Source organism: Hemicordylus capensis, chromosome 17 (assembly GCF_027244095.1).
Source record: "Hemicordylus capensis ecotype Gifberg chromosome 17, rHemCap1.1.pri, whole genome shotgun sequence".
In the NCBI taxonomy this organism is placed as follows: Eukaryota; Metazoa; Chordata; class Lepidosauria; order Squamata; family Cordylidae; genus Hemicordylus; species Hemicordylus capensis.
The window spans coordinates 5345821-5373069 of NC_069673.1; the positions used below are offsets into that span (position 1 = coordinate 5345821).

The 27249-nt window shown below is 47.0% G+C and overlaps 1 protein-coding gene across 3 annotated transcripts in view; it reads right to left on the reverse strand.

Annotated features, from left to right (window-relative positions):
* WHRN (whirlin) overlaps positions 1-27249 on the reverse strand; it is an 86843-nt gene that overhangs the window by 22906 nt on the left and 36688 nt on the right. For all 3 annotated transcript variants that reach the window (XM_053281863.1, XM_053281862.1, XM_053281865.1), the window contains exons 3-6: positions 19992-20117; positions 9396-9598; positions 7799-7835; positions 1172-1384 (exon numbers count right to left, since the gene is read on the reverse strand). In XM_053281863.1, the coding sequence (XP_053137838.1) occupies positions 1172-1384; positions 7799-7835; positions 9396-9598; positions 19992-20117 (579 nt within the window). The remainder of the gene's footprint in view (positions 1-1171; positions 1385-7798; positions 7836-9395; positions 9599-19991; positions 20118-27249) is intronic.

A 27249-nucleotide genomic window follows, 5' to 3' on the forward strand; every position in this document is an offset into this window, starting at 1 on the left:
GAATTAATTAAAAGAAAATAGATGGCTGCTGACAGATGGAAATCGAATAAGTGGTTTGACAGAACATGATGTACAACACTATCAGAGGATCTCGGCATCAAACTGGATGTGACATCGGAATGTGGGAAGCTGCCTTCTACCGAGCCAGACCTTTGGTCCATCTAGCTCGGTATTGTTTGCACCAACTGGCAGTGGCTCTCCGTGTTTCCAGGGAAGAGTCTTTCCCAGTCCTACCTGGAGATGCTGCCAGGGATGGAACCCAAGACCTTCTGCATGCAAAGCTCTTCCACTGAGCTATGGCCCCATCCCGCAAAGGGAATATTTCACAGGAGACAGTGCATCACCCATTCAAATGCAAATATCTCAGCGTAACTAGTGGAGGATAGATTTTTATTTTAAAAGAACAGAGAGTGAGATCCAGATGGGGACTGTGGCTCTTGATCTCATGCTGCTTCCCCATCAAAATCCCACCTCAAACTGCTATAGGCCCCCAAATGCCAAGGGGGCATTTCTGCAATGGCACTTTTAGAGGCCCACAGAAGCTAGGAGTGGGATTTTCTATAGGAAAATGGAGCAGAGGGGTGTGTGCCCCAGGATTGTGACCCAGACCAGGCTCCCTCCTGGCTGTTTTGTTGATAAGTAGAAGATAAAACCCAGAACTAAAGAATGGAATGTTTAACACCACATCTTCTTTAGACCTTTTGGTTTTCTAAGACTAGACAAATTCATGGAGGAGAAGATATTTACGAGCAGCCATGGTGGCTAAATGGAGCCTCCCTATCTAGAGGCACTATACCAGTTGCAAGGGGACAAAAATCAGTGAAGGGCTGTTCCCTTGATACCCTGCTTGTGGGCTTCCCAGGAGCATCTGAGTGGCCACTGTAGGAAAACAGACGGGCCTCTGGTACACTCCAGCAGGAGATCTCATGCATGAATTTGTTTAATCCCCTTATGGAGCCATCTGGAACCAACCCCCTTATGGTCACCTCCACAACATGTGGCAGTGAGTCCCATAGGTTATATTTGCATTCCCCCCCTTTTCATCCTTGCATGCTTCCCATGCTTTTGAGGGCAAGACACAGCAGCAAGGCAGGAAAGCTGGAGGTCTCTGAGCCTTAAACACAGATTGGTTAATGCCGTTCCTCTCTGCCCCAAGTTCTCTTCCCTTTACCTTGGCATGGGTGTTGAGCAGCTCAAAGAGAGCCATAACCAGAGCGTCAACTGGGATGTTGTTCTCCTTGTACTCATCCAGGTAGTAGCCCATCGTGGCTCTCTCGGGCTCATTCAGGAGATGGCGAGCTTGCTCCTCCAGCATGACGCGGCTTTGGTTCACCAGGCTGCTCAGGGTTACCTGGGATCCTGCCAGACCCCTGTAGAAAGACGGCTGTGGGGGAAGAGCATAAAACAAGACAGAGACTCTCTTGACCACTGATTAGTCAACTGACTAATAGCCCTAAGTGATTAGTGAATGAAATAGTTTAGTTCATTTAATTTAATTTATTTATTTGTGCAATTTATATACCGCCCTTCCTAAAGTGGCTCAGGGTGGCTTACATTAAAATCACACACATAATAAAACAGTTTTAAATCAGAAAACCTTTAAACCAGATTAAAAATAAAACTAGATATCATTAAAAGCCAGGCTAAGAAGATGGGTCTTCAATGCCTCCCTGAAGGCCTCTAAGGAAGATAATCCTCTCATATCCACGGGGAGTACATTCCACAACCCAGGGCCGACAACTGAGAAGGCACTATCCCAGGTCACCTCCAGATGAACCAGTGGCACCCCAAAACGGGCCCCTCCTGATGATCTTAATGAGTGTTGGGGATCTCGTAGAGAAATGCGCTCTCTCGGGTAATCCGGACCTAAGCCGTTCAGGGCTTTACAAGGTAATATCCAGCACCCTGTACCTTTCCCGGAAACATATCGGCAGCCAGTGCTACTGTTTAAGAACAGGCATAATGTGGTCTCTCTGAGATACCCCAGAGACCAATCTGGCAGCAGCATTTTGAACCAACTGAAGTTTCCAAACGACATACAAAGGCAGCCCTAAACGGAGCCCATTGCAGTAGTCCAACCTGGCATACCAGCTGGCATACCACCACTGTTTTCAAGTCATTATCCTCAAGGAACCGGTGGAGTTGTTGAATCTATTGTTCCTGGCCACAGCCTCAAGCTGAGGCACCAAGGTGGGACCCGGGTCCAAGCCAATCATGAAGACAATAGACTTTCTCCGCGATTACTCCCCAGCAGTTGGAATTCAGGTATATTGGCCCTGAAAATGTAAGTTCCACACGCCCATCCTGACAAATAGCCACTGACAGACCTCTCCTCCTCCAGGGATTGTTCTAATTCCCTGTCAAAGCCATTTCCCCACTTTTGCTTCCCACAACTAGTAGTGGGGACGCTCAGTGATAATTAGGGATGCTTCTGAAAGGAGATGCAACTTTGCGCCTATTTAACCATTGAATAATTTCCCCTGACAAAGATATTTGGGACGTGTTGGGAATTATTCATCAAACTATAAATGCATCTAATTGGATTTGCCTATGGCATTCTTGCTGCTCTTGGTAAGTCGGTTTCCTTTTGTTCCCCGAACACAGAGCAACAACAGCTGCTGGTGTTCCCAAAGAGAGCACAGGATCCGCTCTTTCAAGGGAGCCCTGGCTGAAAAGAACAAAGAAGCTGTGGTCAAACTGGACGACCCCACAAATGGATGCTAAAGGGACATGCTTCCAAACAGAAGCACCTTTTTTCCTCACCCAAAAGAGCTGGGGGATGCCCGATCCTGATTGGGACCAGGGTCCATGGGGAGGGGGATTAACTCTTTCTCCTTCTTAAGTGGCGCAGTGGGGAATTGCTTGACTAACAAGCAGAAGGTTGCCGGTTCAAATCCCTGCTGGTACTATATCGGGCAGCAGCGATATAGGAAGATGCTGAAAGGCATCATCTCATGCTGCGTGGGAGGAAGCAATGGTAAACTCCTCCTGTATTCTACCAAAGGAAACCGCAGGGCTCTGTGGATGCCAGTAATTGTAACAGACTTGACGGCACACTTTACCTTTACCCTTCTAACTGAGTGGTAGAATATCTGCTTTGCATGCGGAAGGTCCCAGGTTCAATCCCTGGCAGCATCTCCAGGTAGGGCTGGGAGAGACTCCTGCCTGCAACCTTGGAGAGCCACTGCCAGTCAGTGTAGGCAATACTGAACTAGATGGACCAAGGGCCTGACTCAGTAGAAGGCTGCTTCCTATTTTAGGAGGGATTGTAACCAAGTGGTGGAATATCTACTTTGCATGCCGACAGTCTCTGGCAGCATCTCCATGTAGGACTGGGAAGGACTCCTACCTGAAACATGGGAGAGCCACTGCCAGTCAGTGTAGACAATCCTGAGCTAGTTGGACCCACGGTCTGACTCATTATAAGGCAACATCCTATGTCCCTATGTAATTTTATTCAGGGGATGAGTTTACCTGTTTCAGTCATTAATAAATCAAGAGGGATGTTCTCATGACCATTAACCTTCTGTGGTCATGCTGGCAATTTCCTACTTTGTGTAATTTAGAACCGGACCTTGCTGATCACCAAATTCCCCTTTTCAAGCATAGCCCCTCGGACCAGGACAAATCGGTCCATAACGGACCGGGACCAGTTTGGTTCAAACTCGGACCAGCCGTCTTTTTCTTCTTCTTTTTTTGGAAGGGTGATGGTACAGTGGTTAGAGTGCTAGACTAGGACAGGAGAGGAGAGACCAGAGTTCAAATCCCTTCATCTATGAAACTCACTGGATGACTCTGGCCAGTCACTTATCTTTTAGCCTAACCTACCTCACAGGGAGGTTGTGAAGATAAACATCACTATGTGCACTGCTCTGGGCTCCTTGGAGGCAGAGCAGGATATAAATGTAAAAATGAATGAAAAAATGAAATAAACCACACACAGAAAGCTGTTAAGTGGAACAATGCTAGCACCTCCTTTCCGTCTCTAGGTGTGTAGAGTTGGCCACAAATCTCTATGACCTCTCATCTCCTGAGATGGTACCAAAGGCCAGAATTTGTGGACCTCATGGAGAAGCCCATGAGCAGAGCAGAAAGGGAATAACATTCCTATGACATGTTTCCAAAAGCAACTGCAATTCCAAGTCCGTTCTCTGCATGTGTGAATCTGCTCCAGGAAAGCCACAGCCAGTTGCAGTTTGTCCCCCGGAAGGTCAAATTCAGAGTGGTTTGAAAGCCCAAATCGCCAAAGCGACTCGAAACCTGACAGTGTTTTGTGCACAGCCCGATGTCCATTTTTCTGCCTTCCATGTGCAGAGGACACAAACTGGCTGTAATGAGATTTCCGCCCCGGAGGAAGCAACGGAGGTGGTGAGCCGTAAAGACTGTGAAACACGACATGCCAGAGAAAGACCCTCATAAATCTCTTATCAGCGAGAACCACCTGCAGAACCCGAGCAGCCGATTTCCATTTAAAAGGACAAGCTCTCCCAAAGCAGAGCTGGGTGGCATTGATATGTCCGGCAAATCGGAATTGCACACAGTGTTCGGGCTTGATGGAGCTCCCGAGGCTTGGATCAGCCTGGGACGCTGCGGATCCAAAAGCATCTGACAGAGTGTGGCCAAGGGAACAGATTCATGAATGGCAGCTCAGCTGTTCTGCGCTATCCGCCCTGTGATACTGACAGAAAAACACCAACATGCTTTGCTGATAAGTGCAGACAGTTCGGTGTTCAAAGGGCCAGTTTATATGATTAACAGGACCAATATGATGCATCCTTTCCTGGGCCGTACCACTTTGGGCAGTGGCTAATTGAGCAAAGAGGCATCTTTTGGTGGTGGTGATTCTCTTTATATTTAATCAAATTAATAATAATAATAACAACAACAACAACAATAACAACAACAACAACCAATGGCGAGGCACATGGACAGGTTAGCATTAGAAGAGGCATTTTCCAAGGGGACTCACTATCCCCTCTCTTGTTTGTAATCGCCATGACCCCACTTTCACAAATACTAAACAAAACAGGCCTCGGATACCAAACATCTAAAACATCAAGAAAAATCAACCATCTGCTGTACATGGACGATCTGAAGTTGTATGGAAAGTCCCAGTCAGAAATCGAATCACTGCTAAACACTGTCCGTATATTCAGTAGCGATATAGCAATGGAGTTTGGACTAGACAAGTGTGCTGCATGAATAATGAACAGAGGGAAAATAACAAAAACAGAAGGAATAGAACTGCCCAATGGAAGCAACATCAAGAACCTGGAAGAGAAAGAACCTTACAAATACTTGGGCATTCTCCAGGCTGATAACATCGCACACACTGAAGTTAAAATAAAAATTGGAAGTGAATACATCAGGAGAGTCAGAAATATCCTAAAGTCCAAACTCAATGGCGGGAACATCATACAAGCCATAAACACCTGGGCTATACCTGTTATCAGATACACTGCAGGAATAATAGACTGGACCCAGGCAGAGCTAGAGACGCTGGATCGTAAGACCAGGAAAATCATGACCATCAATCATGCTCTGCACCCCCGCAGTGATGTCGATAGGCTATACCTCCCTCGCAGCTCAGGTGGAAGAGGAATGCTGCAAGTCCATCAAACAGTAGAGGAGGAGAAAAGAGGCCTTGAACAATATATAAGAGACAGTGAAGAAGATGCACTTCAAATGGTCAAGAACGTGAAACTATTCAACACCAATGAAACAAAAGAGGCCTACAAGAAAGAACAAGTCAAGAACCGAGCAGAATAATGGAGAAATAAGCCCCTGCATGGTCAATATTTGCACAATATAAGTGGAAAATCAGACATCACCAAGACCTGGCAATGGCTTAAGAATGGCAACTTGAAGAAAGAAACAGAGGGTTTAATACTGGCTGCACAAGAACAGGCACTAAGAACAAATGCAATAAGAGCAAAAGTCGAGAAATCCACCACAAACAGCAAGTGCCGCCTTTGTAAAGAAGCAGATGAAACAGTGGACCACCTGATCAGCTGTTGTAGGAAGATCACACAGACTGACTACAAATAAAGGCATGACAAGGTAGCAGGGATGATACACTGGAACATCTGCAAAAAATACAAGCTACCCGTAGCCAAGAATTGGTGGGACCATAAAATTGAAAAAGTTGAAGAAAATGAAGATGTAAAAATATTATGGGACTTCCGACTACAAACAGACAAACATCTGCCACACAATACACCAGATATAACTGTAGTCGAGAAGAAAGAAAAACAAGTCAAAATAATCGACATAGCAATACCAGGGGATAGCAGAATAGAAGAAAAAGAAATTGAAAAAAATCACAAAATACAAAGATCTACAAATTGAAATTGAAAGGCTGTGGCAGAAAAAGACCAAAATCATCCCAGTGGTAATTGGCATGCCCTGGGTGCAGTTCCAAAAGACCTTGAAGAGCACCTCAACACCATAGGGGCCACAGAAATCACCATCAGCCAATTACAAAAAGCAGCTTTACTGGGAACAGCCTATATTCTGCGACGATATCTATAACAATTGACAATAAAATCCAGCCATCCCAGGTCCTTGGGAAGGACTCAATGTCTGGATAAAACAAACCAGTCAATAACACCTGTCTGACTGTGTAAACAAGATAATATTGCTAATATTTAGCAAGGGGAGAGCAACGGGCCCTATCCAAACACAGCAAAGCATCCCTCCCAGCGGCTGTTGCCTACTTAATCTTTCTTTTTAGATTGTGAGCCCTTTGGGGACAGTTTCTCAAAATAAACTGCTTTGATAACTTTGGTTGAAAAGTAGTATATGAATATCCAGAGGAGGAGGAGGACTGCATGTCTGAATGCTACCCCATGAAAAAGCTCTGCCTATATATCAGGGAGAGAAGACCATGGACAGCCAGGAAAACAAACCAATGGATCCTAGAACAAATCAATCCAGAATTTTCACTTGAGGCACAAATGACCAGGCCCAAACGATCCTACTTTGGACACATGCAAAGACACAGCTCCCTTGAGAAGTCCATAATGCTGGGGGAAATTAAGGAAAGAGAAGAAGAGGACGACCAACAGCAAGGTGGTGGACTCGATGATGACAGCCAGGAATGCACCACTGAGAGACCTTGAAGGTCAAGTTGAAGACCGATCATCCTGGAGAGAATCTATCTATGTGGTCTCTAAGAGTCGACACCGACTTGACAGCACTTAATCAACCAATCATATATCAGGGGAAGGCTAGGCTGTAAATCCCTGGATTCTTCATGAACCCGCTGCCTATTAATATCATTGGGGGAGGTCCAGTTGCAGTTCCCACCAGCTCTTTGGGTGGCGACCCCAAACCAGGTATTCTCTGGGGTTGCCCCAGGGCTCTGGAACACATTCCTATATGAAATCAGAACCTCCTCATCTCTGGTTTTTTAAAGCAATGCTTGAAAACACACTTATTTTATCAGGCTTTAGATTATAATGTTTTAGAATTTTATTGATGGTTATTTTAATGTGTTTTATATGATTTAAGGTTTTAATTGTTGGGTTTTAATTTGTAAACTGCCCAGGGATTTTATGTGGGGTGGTATATAAATGTGATAAATAATAAATAAAATAAAATAATAATTTGGGTGGAATCAAAATCTGACACCCCAAGTTTTTCTGACTCTGGTGAGATAGCAGTCTTCCCCAGTCGGTTATCTGGTATCTTTCTAAAGGGGATGAGAAACCTTTCATTTCCCAGTAGACCTTGGAATAAAGACAGACCAAAACCCTCTAAAGTATTTCTTTGCCCTGTTCCCATGCTTGTTCCTTACCTTTGCTATCACTTCTGCAGCATGATCTCCAGAGAACCTAGAGAGAGGAGGACCATTGTTAGCACCAAGGTGAGGATGATGAGGCATCAGAGGAGATGGAGATCTTGCCTACTGCATCTCAAAAGAAGAGATGAGTCCCTGAGCCAGGCCTCCAAAATTTGGCCATGGGTACTATCTCAAGGGATGAATGCTCAGAGTGATTTTTGACAATGTCTCCGCACTCCCGACCCAGCTGAGATGGAAAATAGGTGACAGCCTTGTGGCACTTACAGCTTTCTCTGTGTTAGCTTGATCCCTGAAGTCATTTTTGAACAGGGCAAAGAGCCAGCATAGTGTAGTGACTCTGGACTAGTCATGTATCTCTCAGCCTAACCTACCTCACAGGGTTGTTGTGAAGACAAAAATAACCATGTATCTGAGCTCCTAGGGGGGAAAGCGGGATATAAGTGTAAAAAAAATTTAAGTGTAACAATAGACAAAAAAAATAAGTTTAACAATAGACAAATGGTTGTACTCTCTCCATGGAGTAATGGTTTTAGAAGACATTCCTGCCAATTTTCATTTTCATGCCTCTGGCAACATCAACAAATGTTTATAGTAGTTGGTGTGCTTAAAAAAAACCTTTTTTTTAAAAAAAACCAGCTTTTAAAACCCCATTGCAAATTTGGCCACTACAGGCCCAATGGTCAGGACAATGAAAGCACGAGAACACACTGAAAGCTGAAAGCCTAGCAATGCTCTTGCCTGTTTTCCATCTCGAGGGGCATACAGGCCTTGTCAAAAATCACAAGCATCCGTCCCCCACAGGTGGTACCCACCTCCCCAGCTGGCTCATGGACTGTAAGACACTGGCACAATAGGTGGCCAGATTTCAGGATCTGGATTTTAAATCTGGCCAGTGTTTGCAACTGAACTTTGATGCTGAAGGTTTGCTTTGGAAAATAAAAGAAATGGAAATCCAAACTGAAGAGGCCAAGACCCCTGATCATGTCATGGTACATGTGTTCATTTAAAAAGGGAATCTGAGTTCAGGCACTTTCAAATGCAGGATACAGATCTGAAGTGCACTACTGTGCATGCGTTGAACATACTGTGTTAATAACTGCATGTGCATACAGATCTATTCTGTACACTGTACTACTGTGCATGCATTGCACAACTGGCATGCTAGAACATACTGTTTTAATAACTGCATGTGCATACAGATCTGTACACTGTACTACTGTGCATGTGTTGCAATACTGTGCATGCATGGGGACATACTGTGTTAATAACTGCATGTGCATACAGATCTGTACACTGTACTACTGTGCATGTATTGCAATACTGTGCATGCGTTGGGACATACTGCATTAATAACTGCACATGCATACAGATTTGTACGCTGTACATGGATTATACATGCATTGAACATAACACGTGACTAGGACTTCTCTTCAGTCCAATACAGTGGTCATCCACACATGAGCAGTCATTCACACAGCATATGCATGTGTACAGACACTTGAATGCACGCAAAGTCTGAATAAGTGCTACAGGCTTGGTGGCCACTCAGAGGAAGCAATTCCTACTAGCCTATATATGAAGTTAGACAGACCCTGCTGGGTTGACAACGGTCTCCTCAATCTGGGAGCTCGCTATCCACTTGGTCTCGTCCACCGTGGTCCGAGCGTGAGGCAGCCTCCCGATGTCTTTGACGGTCATGATGAGATGGCGGGAGGACTTGAGGAGTTTCACCGCTTCATCGTGCGGGATGCTGAGGAAACTTCTGCCATTCACCTCCAGAATCTGGTCCCCAACCTGCGGACAGTGGAAAAGAAAGAGATGGCATTGGAGAGTGGAGGTCCCAATGGACTTTAAGAATACAACTGACCACAAGGCCATAAACTCATCCTTACCCTGTGCATCCATCAAACGGATGGAGGGGGAATCAGCCCTGCCAATCACTGGCTTGGCTCCCCACAGCCAGTATACACACGGAGGACATTGTTTCTTCTTTCTCATACAAGCCAGTCCTTGCCTTCTATCAGTATAAACATGGGGTTACCATAAACTCTTTCATGGCCATAACAGGTTACATAGGAAGCTGCCTTCAACTGAATCAGACCCTTGGCCCATCTAGCTCAGTATTGTCTACTCTGATAGGTAGCAGGAAAGTCTTTCCCAGCCCTAACTGGAGATGCTACCAGGGATTGAACCCGAGACCTTCTGCATGCAAAGCAGATGCTCTACCATTGAGCTACAGCCCTTCCCCAAGCACTAGAATACCTAGTATAGTAGCACCATGTTCAGTATATTTCGGAAGTCAGCTCCTGGGAAGCAAGAGCAGGAGAGGGGGCATGCTTTCATCTCCTGCTTGTGGGCTTTCCAGAGGCATCTGGTGGGCCACTGTGGGAAACAGTGTACGAGATGGGACTGTAGCTAGTGGCAGAGCATCAGCTTTGCAGGCGGAAGGTCTCAGGTTCAATTGCTAGCCAGGGACTACAGGTAGGGTGCCTGGGCCTTACTATGAAGAACACTGAACGAAAGGAATGGAATGCTGTAGCAAAGTGCTTGTGCACTAGTTCTGGAGTTGATTTTAGAAATTCTCCCAGTTAAGCCAGAAATCAGGAGGAACAGTGCGGACACAGGGCAGAGCAAACCAAACCAGAGGAATGATCTCTCTATGGAACAGGAGATACTGGCTAATGCTTAAAATGTCAGAGAATTGGAGAGCACGATTCCACGGTCTGGAACTGTAGAATCGGAGAGCACAATTCTAGAGTCTAGAATTTTTGAATCGGAGAACATGATTCTATGGGCCAGAATTTTGGAATCAGGGAGCACGATTCTACTCCTCATCTAGGATGGAATCAAAGTCTTTCAAACCATTGTGAGTTGGAACAGCCACGTTTGACAGGTGTGGAGGATTAAGGTTATAGTTCTGCAGACCAAGAACTGTCCACTTTCTTTTTGCACACAAGTGCAAGTACAATTCATGGTTCTCCAGCAGCAAAAGCTGTTTGTTTTTCCTCCAGTCCTCGTCTGGGCCTTGCCATCACCTCTCAATTCAATTTGACCCATGGCTTAAACTACACATTAGGTGGAGCTCTATTATCGTTTTCTTCATTTTTCTTTCCCTAAACCCAAAGCAGCCTGGGGTGCCAGCTGCAATTGGATGGAATTAGAACAAGTGGAGAGAGACTGCTTGAAATGTTGCTCTCCTGTCAATTTTTTAGTGAAGAATCATTCTCCCCGAGCCAATTTTTCCCCCGTGGGAGGAAAGATATGGGAAGTCAAAGGTTTCTCCACACCATAAAATTGTCCTGTGCTTGTGGTACACACAGAAAGAATGTCAGTCTTTGAAAGCCTGGATTTGGGCAAAAACATATGGAACAACAAAACTGTCCATATTCGGTTGATTCTCATTCATTCAGATCAGTTGTTTGGCTTTTCTCCCACCCTTGGTAGAGAATTTAGACTGAGGGGAGGAGAAAAGAGTAGACATCTTCCTGCCAGTTCTTTGCCAGCGTCACCATGCCTCCTTCCCTGCTAGCATCACAGCGAGTCCTAATACCCGTTGCTATTTTTTCACTTTCCATCCCCAGGCAATACAATGAGCCAGAAGACCTTTCGCTTTGTCAGAGGTTCCCTCTGTGCGAGCGGAGGAATGACAGGCGAAACCTTTCCGCCTTCGATGCTCTTTTCCCCAGTCAATCAGGCCATAAATCATTTGCCAAGCTTAGGACAACACAGTCTGTCATTGTAGGATTTTGTGGTGTCATTTTGGAGGCCAAGTTAGGGGCTGGCAAAGGAAGAAACTGGACCCCTTTGAGCTCCCCCCCCACCCCCGCTTAGGAACGTAGGAAGCTGCCTTATACCAAGTCAGACCCTTGGTTCATCTCGCTCAGTATCGTCTACACAGACTGGCAGCAGCTCCTCTATGGTTGCAGGCAGGAATCTTTCTCAGCCATATCTTGGAGATTATGCCAGGGAGGGAACTTGGGACCATCTGCAGGCAAGCAGGCAAGTGGTCCCAATCCTAAGGGGGATATCTTGCCATGCTCACATCTATCCTCCCATTTAAATGCAAACCAGGGTGGACCTTGCTTAGCAAAGCAGATCATTCATGCTCGCTAGACCAAGCTCTCCTCTTTCCAGCTATCTGGCAGGTGTCAATGGCCTTCCAGACCTGCACACTTTTTGCCTCCCTACAGATGTGGGAACAATACCTATACAGCATATACAGGTAGTTTTAAATGCTCCACCCTTCCCTAAGTGGTAGGAAGTTCTAGGCAGCCATGGACAGGATCAGTCTCCCAATGAGACATATGGCACTTCTGCAATCTGTTTATTTGCAAATATACCCACTGATTGGTGGGCAGCAGGCAAACATCCAGGCAGACCAGTGTGAGAGGACATGGTGTAATGTTGGACTTGGAGTGCAGAGATCTGAATTCCAATTCTGATTCCACCATGAAGCTCATTGGTGACCTTGGACCAGTCACCAACTAACCCTACCCTAACCCAACCTGTTGTGAGGATAAAATCAGGGAGGGATCATGGAGAGCACCTTGAGCTCTTTGTAGGAAGGGTGGGATAAACATGAAATAAAGACATTTAAGCATCACCGGTTCCACCACACAGCCAATCCAGATAAATAGATGAATGGACAGATGGATGATGGATGAGAGCTACGTAGAGGGATGACAGAGAAGAAGATGACAGATGCAAATGGATGCATAAAAAGGTGTGTGTGTGTGTGTGTGTGTGTGTGTGTGTGAGAGAGAGAGAGAGAGAGAGAGAGAGAGAGAGAGAGAGAGAGAGAGAGAGAGAGAGAGAGAGAGAGATCTGTGTACGGTCTGGAACTCACTAATCAGGAAACCCAGGAAAATAAACCAATTTGGAAAAGCACATCTCCTTCTCACTTCCTCAATGTCTGGCAATGCATGGACCATGTTTCCAATGTCGTCAATGGCTTCTTGGTGCATGGGAACTAATTGCAATACTAATCATTCCTTTAACTCCACTCCTCTCTGACTTTCCTTTCCTTTCTCTCCCCCCCCCCCCCCCGGGCTCCATTGTATTCAGATCATTCCTACCCTCATCTCTTTTTTCGCTTGGCTTCTTATAAACAACACACCAGCTCTGAAACTCTCTGCTTTAACCACAGGCTTTGGTTCAGTCGGCTTTAAAAAATGAGAGAGAGAGGGGTGGGGGGGAGAGAACACTCCACAGTCTCTTTTATTTAGTGCTTTGATTTTGAGCTGAACAAACAGTTACTTTATATAACTCAGTTTGTAAGGATTAGATGCTTTGAGGGAGATTTTTTTTTTAATGTCCACAAGTAAAAAAGAAATGCCTCCCAGCTCCCATCTTCCTGGTTTCACCTTGGTCGTCTCACGTTTCCTTCACACAAGGTCAAGGAGGTCACTGACTCACTGAATGATTCCTCCTCATTTTGAGCCATATTAGCCTGCCCAGTTAGCCAAGTTACCCAGTTAGCCTGCCCAGTTAGCCAAGACTATTCTGCCGACATGGTGTGACCCCGGTCTCTCCTCACATCAGCCAGAATAGTGTAGCAGTTAGAGCACAGCTGCAAGACTTGGGGTCTCCTCCAGCTGTTTTTGGACTACAGCTCCCATCACCCCCAGTCACAGTGCTCAATAGCCAGGGATGATGGGAGTTGCAGTCCAACATCTGCCAGAAAACCAAAGTTGTACAGCCCTCCTGCAAGATGTAACGCTTGTGTCAGAGTGTGAGATTAGGGCTGGGGAAACCCAGGTTCAAATCCCCATGAAGGGTGACCTTAGAATACCACTGCCCTCTCAGTTGAAGCACACCTTGCAGGGTTGTTGTGAGGCTAAACAGAAAGGGGTGGAATCATGCAAGCTGCAATCGCAAATCATGGTTCTCAGGTAATGGAAATCAAGACAGGGGAGCTAGGCCCAACAGAGCACTCTTGATACGATGGCACGCATGGTTGTACCTAGTGCTTACTTGTGCGCTGCTTTGCATAAGCAGGAGCGCATTTCAGCATCAGCAAAACCCTGCACAAAATTCAAGTTGCGGCAATTGTATACCGAGACTGCTCTTTTGCAGCGTATTGTTAGTTTAGAACAGGGCAAGAGAGATGCATAGTAGAGACTGTTTCGAACAGAAAACCTTGGCAAACTGTGCATGCAATTCTGGAAAGAAGTTGAGCAATTCCCCTAGCTGAATTGGAATTCACGAGGTGTTGAATGTATGGCAGAACAAAACAGAGAGATGCAACAGGAAAAATCTGATTAGCCTTAGAGGAGCCACCTAATGGTGCAGGCAGCGGGGTAATGACTAGACTAGCAAGCCACAGAGGTTGCCGGTTCAAATCCCCGCTGGTATGTTCCCCAGACTATGGGAAACACCTCTATCGGGCAGCAATGATGTAGGAAGATGCTGAAAGGCATCATCTCGTACTGTGCAGGAGAGATGGCAATGGTCAACCCCTTCTGTATTCTACCAAAGACAGCCAAATGCCTCTGTGGTCGCCACGAGTCGACAGCACACTTTCTCTTTAGACCACTGTGGTTTTAAAAGGTAGGCAGCTGTGCAAGTGTCTTTGGAGGAACATATGCTCAGTTTGCAGGGGGAGGTCTCCTGAAGGAAACATTTCACTGGATGATATGCAGGAGGCAAAAATGATTGTTTCGCCTTTATGCAAAGTGATGGTGCACCCTCACCTTGAACGAGATGCTCCTCACCTTCGTCTCTCAAAGAGAATAAAATAGAAAGAACAGAGATGAGAAGAAGGGCAGCGAAAATCATTAGCAGCCCGCAGAGGCGACAGAGAGTGTTTGGATGGGCAGGCAGATGGAGGAAGCAAAAGAGATGAATGAGGAAAAGTGACAGATTCATTATGCCATGGAATGAATTCGGAATAGAGATGGGGAACGCAGGGCCTTCTTGATAAAGGCGTTAAGTCAATGCGAGCAAACAGCAGAACATTTAAGAGCAAGAACAAGGAATGTGTCTGGTTCTTTGGTCAATGTAGCACACGATGAGGTGGTGGAATTCAGCATGGTGAGGAACGGTGGCAGCCCTGTGCCGCCATATGTGGATCTGGGCCAAAGGAGTATAGGCTTTGCATAAGTGTCACTGCTAGGCAATGTTCATCCAGGAATGCAAGGGTGCTGGAAATATGAGTCCCAACAGAATGGGAGAGGGACTCTGGTGGCAGGCTACTGCATGTGCTCAGTCGGTCCCTATTTAGCCAAGGACAGTCCTAATTAGGAAGCTGCCATATACTGAGTCAGACCCTTGGTCCATCCAGCTCAATATTGTCTTCACCGACTGGCAGTGGCTTCTCCAAGGCTGCAGGGAGGACTCTCTCTCAGCCCTATCTTGGAGATGTTGCCAGGGAGGGAGTTTGGAACCTTCTGCTCTTCCCAAGGCGGCTCCATCCCCTGAGGGGAATCTCTTCCAGTGCTCACACTTCTAGTCTCCCATTCATATGCAACCACACTGGTGTGGACTTTGCATGTGGAAGGTCCTAAGGTCAATCCCTGGCAGCATCTCCAGGTAGGACAGGGAAAGACTCCTATCTGAAACCTTGGATTGCTGCTGCCAGTACACACACACACACACACACACACACACACACACACACACACACACACACCTTTTAATGAGAAAAGGCACTCCTTCAGAATGGCTGAAGTTCCAGAAATAATCCAGAATGGGTCTGATATTCATGACTTAAGCCCCCTCGCTAGGCTCCAGCCGACACCAGCCGTGTTTACATTGTCCGATGATGAAACAGATGTTGTTGTCGACATACCACCACCCTTGCAGGGGACTAAATAAGTAGGTGAGCTGGTCTTGTGATAGCAAGCATGACTTGTCCCCTTAGCTAAGCAGAGTCTGCCCTGGTTGCATATGAATGAGAGAATTGATGTGTGTGAGCACTGTGAGATATTCCCCTTAAGGGGTGGATCCACTCTGGGAAGAGCATCTAGGTCCCAAGGATCCCTGGCAGCATCTCCAAGATAGGGCTAAGAGAGAGACTCCTGCCTGCAACATTGGAGAAGCCACTGCCAGTCTGTGAAGACAATACTGAGCTAGATGGACCAAAGGTCTGACTCAGTATATGGCAACTTCCTATGTTCCTATGTTCTCATAATCCAAAAGTACAGGTGAAACTCGGAAAATTAGAATATCGTGCAAAAGTCCATTAATTTCAGTAATGCAAATTAAAAGGTGAAACTGATATATGAGACAGACGCATTACATGCAAAGCGAGATAAGTCAAGCCTTCATTTGTTATAATTGTGATGATCATGGCGTACAGCTCGTGAAAACCCCAAATCCACAATCCCAGAAAATTAGAATATTACATGGAACCAATAAGACAAAGATTGAAGAATAGAACAATATCGGACCTCTGAAAAGTATACAGTGTACTGTGCTTGATTGGCCAGCAAATTCGCCTGACCTGACCCCATAGAGAATCTATGGGGCATTGCCAAGAGAAGGATGAGAGACATGAGACCAAACAATGCAGAATTGCTGAAGGCCGCTAATGAAGCATCCTGGTCTTCCATAATAACTCATCAGTGCCACAGGCTGATAGCATCCATGCCACGCCGCATTGAGGCAGTAATTGCTGCAAAAGGGGCCCAAACCAAGTACTGAATACATATGCATGCTTATACTTGAAACAAATTAAGGCTTGACTTATCTCGCTTTGCATGTAATGCGTCTGTCTCATATATCAGTTTCACCTTTTAACTTGCATTACTGAAATTAATGGACTTTTGCACGATATTCTAATTTTCCGAGTTTCACCTGTACTTTTGGATTATGAGAACATAGGAACATAGGAAGTTGCCATATACTGAGTTAATGGACTTTTGCATGATATTCTAATTTTCCGAGTTTCACCTGTAGCTTATAAAGAGAGCAGGGAGTAGGGAAGGGTGTTTCCTCCTGATCCAGCATCTATTTTCGGTATTTCTTGATCAGCATCTCCCTGACCTCCATCCTCCTTCAACCGCCTGAAAGGAAATTGCTTATTTTCTTCCTGGTTCTCCTAGAGCTGTGGCTATGTAAAATGCCAATACATCCGACGCAGACAAGAGAACATCAAGCGCAAGGAAGAGATACAAAATCATAACCTCAGGCGTGTTAAGAACACCAACCTGCGACAAACAAGCCATTTCACATTTTCCGCTGACCGTAATATGTATCATTATCGTTCCATCTGTCCTTTCATCACCATTTCCAGAAAGGAGGGGATAATAATGAGAGAAGATCTGCCGAGTCTAATCCCTGTGATTTTTTTGTTTTCCACCCACTGCCTCGGGGGAGTTTAGGATGTGTTGGTGTCGTTTGCTATGCAAACGATGCAGGACAAAGTTGTTTTGCACACTGGGACTTCTCCGTACAGATATATGATGCCTTTCACGTCATCTTATTGTCCGACTAAAATAAGTAAAGACGTAAAGTCGGTTTTGACTCCTGGCACCCACAGAGCCCTGTGGTTTTCTTCGGTAGAGTACAGGTGAGGGTTTGCCATTGCCTCCTCCTGCTCAGTATGAGATGATGCCTTTCAGCATCTTTCTGTATCGCTGCTGCCCGATATAGTAGCAGTGGGGATTTGAACCGGCAACCTTCTGCTTGTTAGTCAAGCATTTCCCCGCTGCGCCACTTAAGTAGTTTTCAGACTTTCTGCACTGAGAGAACTGCCATCAAGCCAGATATCTAGGGAAATAACCCACCCATCCTTAACTTCCTGACTCAGAGAATGCAGAAGGTCCCAGGTTCAATCCCTGGCAGCATCTCCAAGTAGGGCTGGAAAAGACCCTGCCTGAAACCTTGAAGAGCATACTGAACTAGATGGACCAATGGCACAACTCAGTAGAAGGCAGCTTCCTATGTCAAGGAGGACCCATAGCTCCATGGCAGAGCAGGTCTTCTAGGTGCCATGGACCAGACCTGGGACCCTCTGCAGACAAAGCACATATTCTCCATGTTATGGACCCTCCACATATGAATGCAGAAGGTTCCAGGTCTACTCCCTGGCAACATCTGGGCGCTTTCCAGGCTAGCTGCTCATCAGCAGCAAAATGCCTCCGTTCAGGCAAGCTGCATTCAAAATGTAAACAGCATGGGGGAGCAGTCTCGCAGCAACTCACAACCTGAAAAAACAGCAACTTTTTCATGCTGGATATATGATATCCTTGCTCTATATTGCTCTATATTGCAAAACAAGGCACTGGAAAAGTGAACAGTACCCGGCTGTCCGCCTAGGGACTGCGGTATCACGATGCAGGAAGTGTGGAAGCACACTTCCGAGATACAACCTGACCCCGTTGCAGGGTCTAGTCTGGAAAGCGCCCTGCAGGCAGAGCTGCGGAAGACTCCTGCCTATAACCTTGGAGAGCTGCTAACAGTCAGGGAAGACAAGAAGACTGAGTTTGATAGACCAGGGGTCCGATTCGATTGAAAACAACTTCAGACAAGAAGAAGAAAGGAGACTATCCTTTGAATGCTTTTGCATTCTTTTACTAGTCAGCGTGTAGACCAGGTTCCCAACTTGTGGCCCTCCCGATGTTGATGAACTCCAACTCCCATCCTCCCCACCCACAATAACCTGAAGCTGGGGACGAGGGGAGTTGTAATTCAGCCACATCTGCAGTACCACAGGTTGGGAACGCCTGCTGAAGACCATCCTGAGCTTCAGCTGAGTGAGACTGTCCCCTACCTCGGGTCCCTCCTAGTTTTAAATCACCCCCTAATTTAAAGCTATGAGACAATATGGATGAAAACGGAGATGCTTCACCCAGCCTTGTGTTCCCAAGGGATGGACGGCACTCGCAATGGACAGCACTCGCAACCCCAACCACTTTCGGACGCCCTCCCTGCTGCCCACGCTTGCAGGCAGAGGAGCCCACTTTGGGGCACAGGGAAGTCTAGCAGCAGCAGTGACGCAGAAGTGCCCTCCTCTGTCGGCATGAAAGTGGATCCCTGGCCCTGCCTGGGCTGCTGGAGATCATTAGAAACCACGGCAGCCGCACACAGCTGGGCTGGACGGTGCATTATTCATCAGCACGAGGTGTTTTCATGACACTGCGCGCTGGCTGCTGTCAGGCCAGAGCGTGAGGAGGCAACTTGGGGCACTCCTCGCTCCGGAGGGCCCACACCTAATAAGGCAGCCAAGCAACTCCATTCCTAGACTCCATGTCACAAAGGACAACGGTGAAGAAGTTCTAGGATGGTTCATTAACACGGCATACAGTAGCGCCGGCTTTCCTTTCCTTTCCTTTCCTTTCCTTTCCTTTCTTTAAACTCAAGACATGAAAATGTCACCCTCTGCCCAGGAAAACAAATTAAAGATTCATAATTGCAATAACAGTCTGAAATGGAATTCAATTGCTTTTGTTGCCGGCGGTTTAGTGCTGCTGTCGAGAAGAGAGCCGGCCGGCCCCGCCTCGTTTTAGGGGCTTTCTGAAATTGATTCTGGATGCTTTTTAAAGAGGCCCTGGAGAGAACTGCCAATTCTGCATCTAACTCAAGGCTCCTTCCGTTTGCCACGTGCTCCATGAGTAGTCCGCCATAATGGGCTGTCATAGAGGGATGGGGGGGGGGCGTAATGTGTGGAGTCTTCCCTTGGGACTTCCTTATCATTAACAAGCTAGAAATGAAGCCATCACAGGCAACAAGGAATAGTGGGGAATTTTGCCTTTTTGCCAGTTTCCATCTACTCTCTTGCCAGCTTTGCACACAAATAATAGTTTGCATTTGGATGGGTGACTACATGTGAGTGCTATAAGCTATTCCCCTTGGTGGATGGAGCTGTAGCTCCGTGGAAGAGCATCTGCTTGCAAGCAGAAGGTCCCAGGTTCACTCCCTGGCAGCCTCTCCAGGTAGGCCTGGGAGAGACTCCTGCCTGAAACCTTGGAGAGCTGCTGCCAGTCAATGATGACAATCCTGAGCGAGATGGACCAAGGGTCTGATTCCGTAGAAGGCAGCTTCCTATGTTCCCATGTTGGCATGCAACCACCAGCCTGGCTTGCACCACACTTCTTGCATCTGGCCCTTTTCACCTCACTGCCCTGCCCCAAATGGACTACCTCCATTGTAGATGGTCTCAGAGCTTGGCCAACCCCAGACAGACCAATGTAACCACTATCCTGACACACTCTTACTCAGTACTTCCCAATCTATCTACTCTCACCTTCAAGCCGGTACTTTCTGCTTCTGATCCTTTGTCCACGCCTGTGATGTAAATTCCAAGAGCATATTCGGCTCCTCCTCGGATCATGAGCCCCAGAGACCGCCCTTCGTTCAGCACCAAGTTCACCTGTGCCCAAGAAAAGTGGTTAATGTTGGAACTCAATGTATTCTAATTCCCCTTTGCAAGGGAGGAAACAGAGGCACTTTTCCGTTGATGACTTCACAGAGAGCCAACCAAGTCAGTGGCAGAATGTCAAAGAAAACCTCAGTGAATCAGCACTGCCCGAATTTACTCCACTGTAGGATCTGGCCCCAATTCTCCTGTAACTGAATAAGAATTCCATGCTTTGAAACTGGCCTCAAGCTGACCCTATCTTCCCTTCATTCTGGTGCTGGCCTGCCGCCAGGAATTGAAGACAGAAGCTGCAGGTGACACAGGCGACCCCCAATGACCTCTACAAAGGAATCAGTAGAGGATGACAGCATTCAAGGACCCTGAAGCTGCACACCAAGGTGGGGAAGACGGCAGGCATTCAATGTGCTGGGCGTCTCAGCCTCCCAGGCCACTGCTTTGGGGAAATGGTTACTGATCTAGAGAAGTCTGAGCCAAAAGTTCACATAAGAGAACTTTCAGCTTGAACTTCAGGGCCTCCAGCGGGCAAAAGGTTTCCCAAAACTAGCTCACCCTCTTTCTTTTTTTACCACTAATTGTACAAAAGCCCTGGTGGTAGCTGACTTCCCAGGTCTCCTGGTGATGGGCAACCGTCTTCCACCCACCTCCCAGCATTCCCCTTGGCAAGTACAGGATGCACCCCCCTCACTCTGCTCAACGAGAAGAATCCTACGTGATGTCCTGAAGCTACCAGAGTGAGGGCGATGCTCCGGGCCCCATTTTAGGAAGAATGCAGGGAGCCAACATGGTGGCCACCAATTGTGGGGAGAGAAGGGCGTCCCATAGCTAAGTGGGGTGCTGGTTTTGTGGTTCCCTGAATGTCTCCAGAATGCCTCCCAGACTCTGCACTTTATGAACAGGCTAGTGGAATTTATTTTGGTGGGGGGGGGAGGTATGTTGTGCCAGGTCTGGGCCAAATAGCCCCTCCATTTTGCCACCCCATCCATGGCTGGTGAGATTGGGGGCCATTTCAGCAATTTGGGGTGGGTGCTTATTGGGGCAGCCACTGGTCCTCCAGCAGACCCCTATTTCCCCCTGTGAACAATACTACATCACTACTTAGCATTGTTCTGAAGGGAACTGAGTTTTTTAAATTTTTTATTTTTAAAAGCAGCCATCCTTTTGAAGAATAATTTCCCTCCGGACGATGCTACATAGCAAGGCAGTGCATATGACTGTCAATTGGGGAGGACAAGAATCCTAGCCAGCTTCGGGAGCTGTGCCTGCTTCTGATGTTTGATTGTATGCTAGCAAAAACCTAGGGAAGAGAAGCGAGGAGAGATCATCTGCGAGATGGGAGCTGGGCAGGGCAACTAATAGTGTGGACTGCCTTAATGGCATAGTGTCGTTCCAGGGCATTCTGGGGGGAAATATTAGCTACCAAGATGGCCATCGCTGTCATGGCAATGGACAACAAAAAATTCAAAAGGGGAAAGAGGCACACCTGTACTGCCATCCTTTCATCCCTGAAATCCTCTGTCCCAAAAATTAACTGGGGAAATTTCCAGCTAGTTCCATCTTTTGGGGGCATGGGGTGGGGGAGGGGAGCAAAGGGGAGAGAATATATTCTCCCTGCAGTCTCCAAACTTGATCAGCTTCTATCATGTGCACCTCTTCTCCAAGCCCAAACACAGAAAGCTTACTGATCACTAGAGAGTAATTAAAGCAGCAAAAAGCCCTCTATTTACAGATCGAAGCTGGATCACTGAAATCCCGAGTGCTCCATCAGACATGCAGGAGTGCCTGTCCTGGCTGGGGTGGTGAATGCTTTAATTGCAGTTTTTCAGCCAACTCGGAGTCTCCCGGAGTCTCTCAAGATAAAACCAGCTCCGTTTTCTATTAAAATTCAGGCTAAGTACTGCTTTGGTAGACACTGAGGCATAAAACCTCCCCGCCCCCCCCCCCCGCCCCCTTTAAATACTACAGCATATGACTTATTGACAAACTGTGGCTCTAGACTGCACGCTGAGGCACTTGGAGAAATCAGATAACAAAAAGAATGAATTTATCTCTCTTTAGACTGGGGAACAATTATCTGGGCAAAATAGATGGAAGAATTATGAAAGCTTTCCAGAAGACTCGCAATCACGGAGACAGACATCCTTTATTGCAAAGCAGAGTAGGGAAGTACATTAATCCCATATTAATTGGGGTGGGTTTGTTTTTTAAAGCTGCCACTAGATAATACGACAGAGCTGAAGATACCGATACATTTAATAAGGGGTATGGTGCTGATTTGGGGAGGGATTTTCATACGATTCCTGACATGATTAACTGCAAAATAATAACTTTCAGCGACAGAGTTTTATGTGACATTGACTTAAAGGGGAGTTGTAGGAACTATTTTGGAGAGATGGGGGGAATCATGTGCTTAGGGCCAAGGCTGATCATTACCATGATTATGTTATTCTCCATCTTTCCTCCAAGGAGCTCTGTGTAGCATACATGGACCTCCCCCATTGACACCCCTGTGAGGGAGGTTAAGCGGGAAGAGAAAAAGCAGCTGGCCCAAGTAACCCAGGAGCTCCATGACTAGTGGCCCAGAGGATGGAGGGCAGGAGCCAACCGAATAGATCCTCCCCGCCCCTCCCCTTCTCAGGGCAGCCCTTTCGTGAGACCAGGCGAGTCAGACACCAGAGGCGCCAGCAGGGTGGCCAGATGCCCCGGCTCTTTGGGACCCTGGCAAGCTCTGCAAAGAGGGCCTCACTCTTCTCCTATTCCCTGCAAAACCTGCAAGGAACACAAGGAGAGGAGAGGAGGCTGCCAGCAGGCTTCCCTCCCGTGCCACTTTCAAAGCTTGCAAAGCTCAGATCTGAAAGGGAGGCTGCCCCCCCCGACCCGGTGGTGTGGGGCAAGGCAGCATTTGGCACCCCACCTAAGGCACCGCAATACCTCGGGCCACCCCCACGGCTCCCAAAGGCATATGCAGGGGCGTAACTACCATTAGGCAAGGGGAGGCAGTCGTCTTTTAAAATCTTGTCTCTGGGCCCCCTCCAACCTTGCTACGCCCCTGGGCATATGCTTTCTCTCCAGCAGCTCTGGCACCCATCTAGGAACATAGGGAGCTGCCTCATACCGAGTCAGACCCTTGGTCCAGCTCAGGATTGTTTACCCTGACTGGCAGCAGCTTCTCCAAGGTTGCAGGCAGGAGTCTCTCTCAGCCCTATCTGGAGATGCTGCCAGGGAGGGAACTGGGAACCTTCTTCTGCTCTTCCCAGAGCGGCTCCATCCCCCAAGGATGGAAACCCAAATTCCTCACACATCTCCCATTCAAATGCAAACCAGGGTGGACCCTGCTCAGAAAAGGGGACCCTTCATGCTTGCCTCCACAGGCCCAGCTCCCCTCCCTTGGGGCTTTCCCAGACAGCAGGCTTCACCGTGGGCTTTCTGCAAGGCTTTAATGAGAGTTCCATGTTGCCCCGCAAAACTGACACAAAAAGTTGTGTTGGTTTTTTGTTTTTTTTACCCTGGATAGATATCGGGCTACACTCTAATGCACAACGAAAAACCCAAATTGTGCGTGATGTGCTCCCCGATAGCTCACAGGGACTTTGAGGTAAATTGGGCCGATATGTGAACACACCCCTCTATTCCAGAGGTGATGGGAACTAAAAGCCGGGTGTGAAAAACGTCTTGGCGAGACTGAAGATTCGCCCTTGCAGAGAAGTCACTGCATTAGATTGAGTTCCTCAGAGTGTGACTATGCAGCCAGGTCTGCAACTACAGGAAGAACAGTGTTTGTTCCTTATTCATTTTAAAATGCATATCCTGCCTTTTCCGTGGAATTAACATTTTAAACGACTTTCATATAATTCATATTTCTTACAATTAGATGTTCCTCTTTCAAAGGAACTTCAAAGGAGTGTCAGTGCATATATCTCTTCCCTTACCTCTTTTATTCACAGTGACCCTGCAAAGGACGTTAGGCCGGAAAGGGGCCCTTGGCTCAATGGTGGAGCCTCTGTTTTGCATGCAGGAGGTCCCAGGTTCAATCCCTGGCAGCATCTCCAGGTAGGGCTTGAAACTCTGGAGAGCCGCTGACAGTCAGTGCAGACAATACTGAGCTAGATGGACCATAGGAACACAGGAACACAGGAAGCTGCCATATACCGAGTCAGGCCATTGGTCTATCTAGCTCAGTATTGTCTACACAGACTGGCAGCAGCTTCTCCAAGGTTGCAGGCAGGAGTCTCTCTCAGCCCTATCTTGGAGATGCCAAGGAAGGAACCTGGAGCCTAGATGCTCTTCCCAGAGCAGCTCCATCCCCTAAGGGGAATCTCTGACAGTGCTCACACTTCTAGTCTCCCTTTCATATGCAACCAGGGCAGATCCTGCTTAGCTTAAGGGCACAAGTCATGCTTGCTACCACAAGACCAGCTCTCTTCCCGAGGGTCAACTTGTTATAAAGCTGCTGCCTATGTTTGTAGGATAGAGAATTACTGATCCAATGAACTTAACGGGTGAGCGGGAATTGGAACTTGGGTCTCTCCATCCTGGCCGGACACTACTCTTATCTAGTCTGCCCATGACAGTTATTAACAAAGCATCATCTATGGGCATGTAGCTGTACCAAGAACAAGGAGACAGGTTCCTGCTCCCAAAGGGCTCACAATTTGCAGCAGACAGAAAGGAGACAGCAGAGAAAGGGGACAGAAGCAGAGATAAGGCTGAAGTGCAGAATAAAATGCAATGACTTCATTTTACTATGCATAGGCTTTGATACAGAGGAGTATAAAGATTAGGGAGCTGGGCCAAAGTCTTCATGGGGAAATTCATAAAAGATTCAGATTCACCATCTGAACTTAGATGGGCAGTGACCAGGAAGCAGGGCCTTCTTGGTCATGGCCTCCGTGTTAAAATTTCTGCTCTAGGTGAGGTTGTTTTTCAGCACAGAACAGAAGCTGGAGTTAGCACTGGTTTCACCCACTCTGCTGAATTTGTACTGCTCACCCACTTCACTCACTCTATTCTTTGGTTCTGCATCGGTTTAATTATACATTTCATATTTGATTTTTTTAAAAAATATGAGATTGTTTTCATATTTCAGAGTTCCGCACTGCAAAACATGAATATTCACTGGCTGCCTTTGACCTGATTGTGATGCAGCTTTGCTGGTCCCTTTGAGAATTTGTGGGGTGAGAATCCAACCCATAGAAATCCAGGTGAAGATCCAGGTGAAGATGCTTCTGCCCTGAATCTCCTTCAGAAGAGAGTGTGTTCCTTCACACACCAGCCAAACTTACCTCAAAGTCCCTTCGAGATTTTTGGACCCACTCCACACACAAACGGGGCTTTGTGATGCAAATTTTAGCTTATCTCAACATATGTCTGGGTTTTTAAAATGTAGGTTTTGAGCTACTTTTCCTGAAAACGCAGGAGCAAATGGGAGAAGCACTGACGTAGAATCACTAGCATGATCAGAGGCATGGTCTCTTCAGAAATGCAGATCTATCTCTGCAGGAGCTCTCTCCCTCCCCCCCCCCTTCATTAGTTGAAGGAAAACACGGAGTGTGCTGTGTGGACTTCTTTCAAAAGAAAACCGAGAGCAGAGGGGAGGGGGTGCTTCCCTCAGTGCCACGGGCGTATTTCAAAGTGGCATTGCTCAACATTTACCCCGAGGCCTGAAGCCAAGTGCGAATAACTCCCAGCTGGTAGTCCTGGTGCATGATTGGGGGGGGGGGCAGTAGGAGGCCATCTCTGCTAATGTAAACCTTTTTTTATCTTGACTCTAGCTGATGGATCTTGGGGCGAGTCCACTGAAAATAATTGAGTAGACCCCACAAGCTTAGAATCTGCCCATCCCTGCTTTAAGGCACATGGCCCTTTTCAGGAAGGGGAGCTGGTCTAAGGAGGAGAGCTGGTCTTGCAGTAGCAAGCATAAATTGTCCCCTTTGCTGAGCAGAGCCTGCACTGGTTTGTAACTGGGTGGGTGACTACATGTGAGTGCTGTAGGATATTCCCTTTAGGGGATGGGGCCAGAGCTCAGTGGAAGAGAAGGTCCCAGGTTCGCTCCCTGGCAGGACTGCGAGAGACTCCTGCCTGTCTTGGAGAGTTACTGCCAGTCTGTGTAGATAGATGACACCGAACTAGAGGGACCAATGGTTTGACTCAGTAGAAAGCATCTGTCTATGCTCCATTTTTTGTACAATTCATGTGGCTGAACCAGAGTCCCTGGGCCAGAGTGGCATACCAACCCAATTCAAGAAATATACAGCTCTACTTCCAGCTGCTGTGCTTTTTGCATTCTCCTCCTTTCCTTGCCTCTCTGCTTGAATCCAGAGACCTCTACTTTCTCTGCCAGAAGCTCATTTGAAAGCTTTTGTTTGTTCCAACACATTTCACGCTGATTAGAAAACAGGAGGAAAGGAAGAGGAAAAAAAGAAGGGGGAAAGGGGGAAAAAGAAATATTGATGGATTTGGAAGCTGATTAGACATCAAAATTGTTCTCCAGGGTTGAGTTACCCTGGGCTTAGCACAGCCAGGAACACATCGTCCTAATATAACATATGTGAGCAAGAAAAAGGATAATGAAAATTGGGGGAAAGAGTCGTCAGAAGACTGATTGGTTGAATGAGGAGAGAGATGTTGAGAAAGTACCACATTTTCTCTGAAACTCTTGGAAGAATTCTGATAAGGGCTAAAACTGGGGTGCGTCTTTACCCACTGAAGGGCATTGCGGTGTGTGGTGGGGGAGGGCAGTGAAACTCTTGCCTTTTTGCAAACGTGTCCCAGTTCTCTTGCGGAGTCATATTCACATTTGATCACCGCCGCAAAAACCTTTGGTTTTTAGCTCCACAAAGGAGAGCCACCTCTATGTAAACAACTTGCTTGAGCATCCTTGACTGCAGAATGGTTGCTGCCTCCAAGAGCTGTGCCGAATGCTGATGAAATAGAATGTGTGGTGTTGCTGTTGTTGTTGTTTCAAAGGCATTGACTCGACACTTGTAAATCCGGCTTGGGTTCCTCATGCCTGCCTTGCTGCCACTAGAAATCCTGCTCCTCTGCTCTGAAGGTCACAAAAGCCTGCGAAAAGAACCCCAAAACCTCTTCATTCTGGCACATGTGTTGCTTGCTTCATTTTCAAACA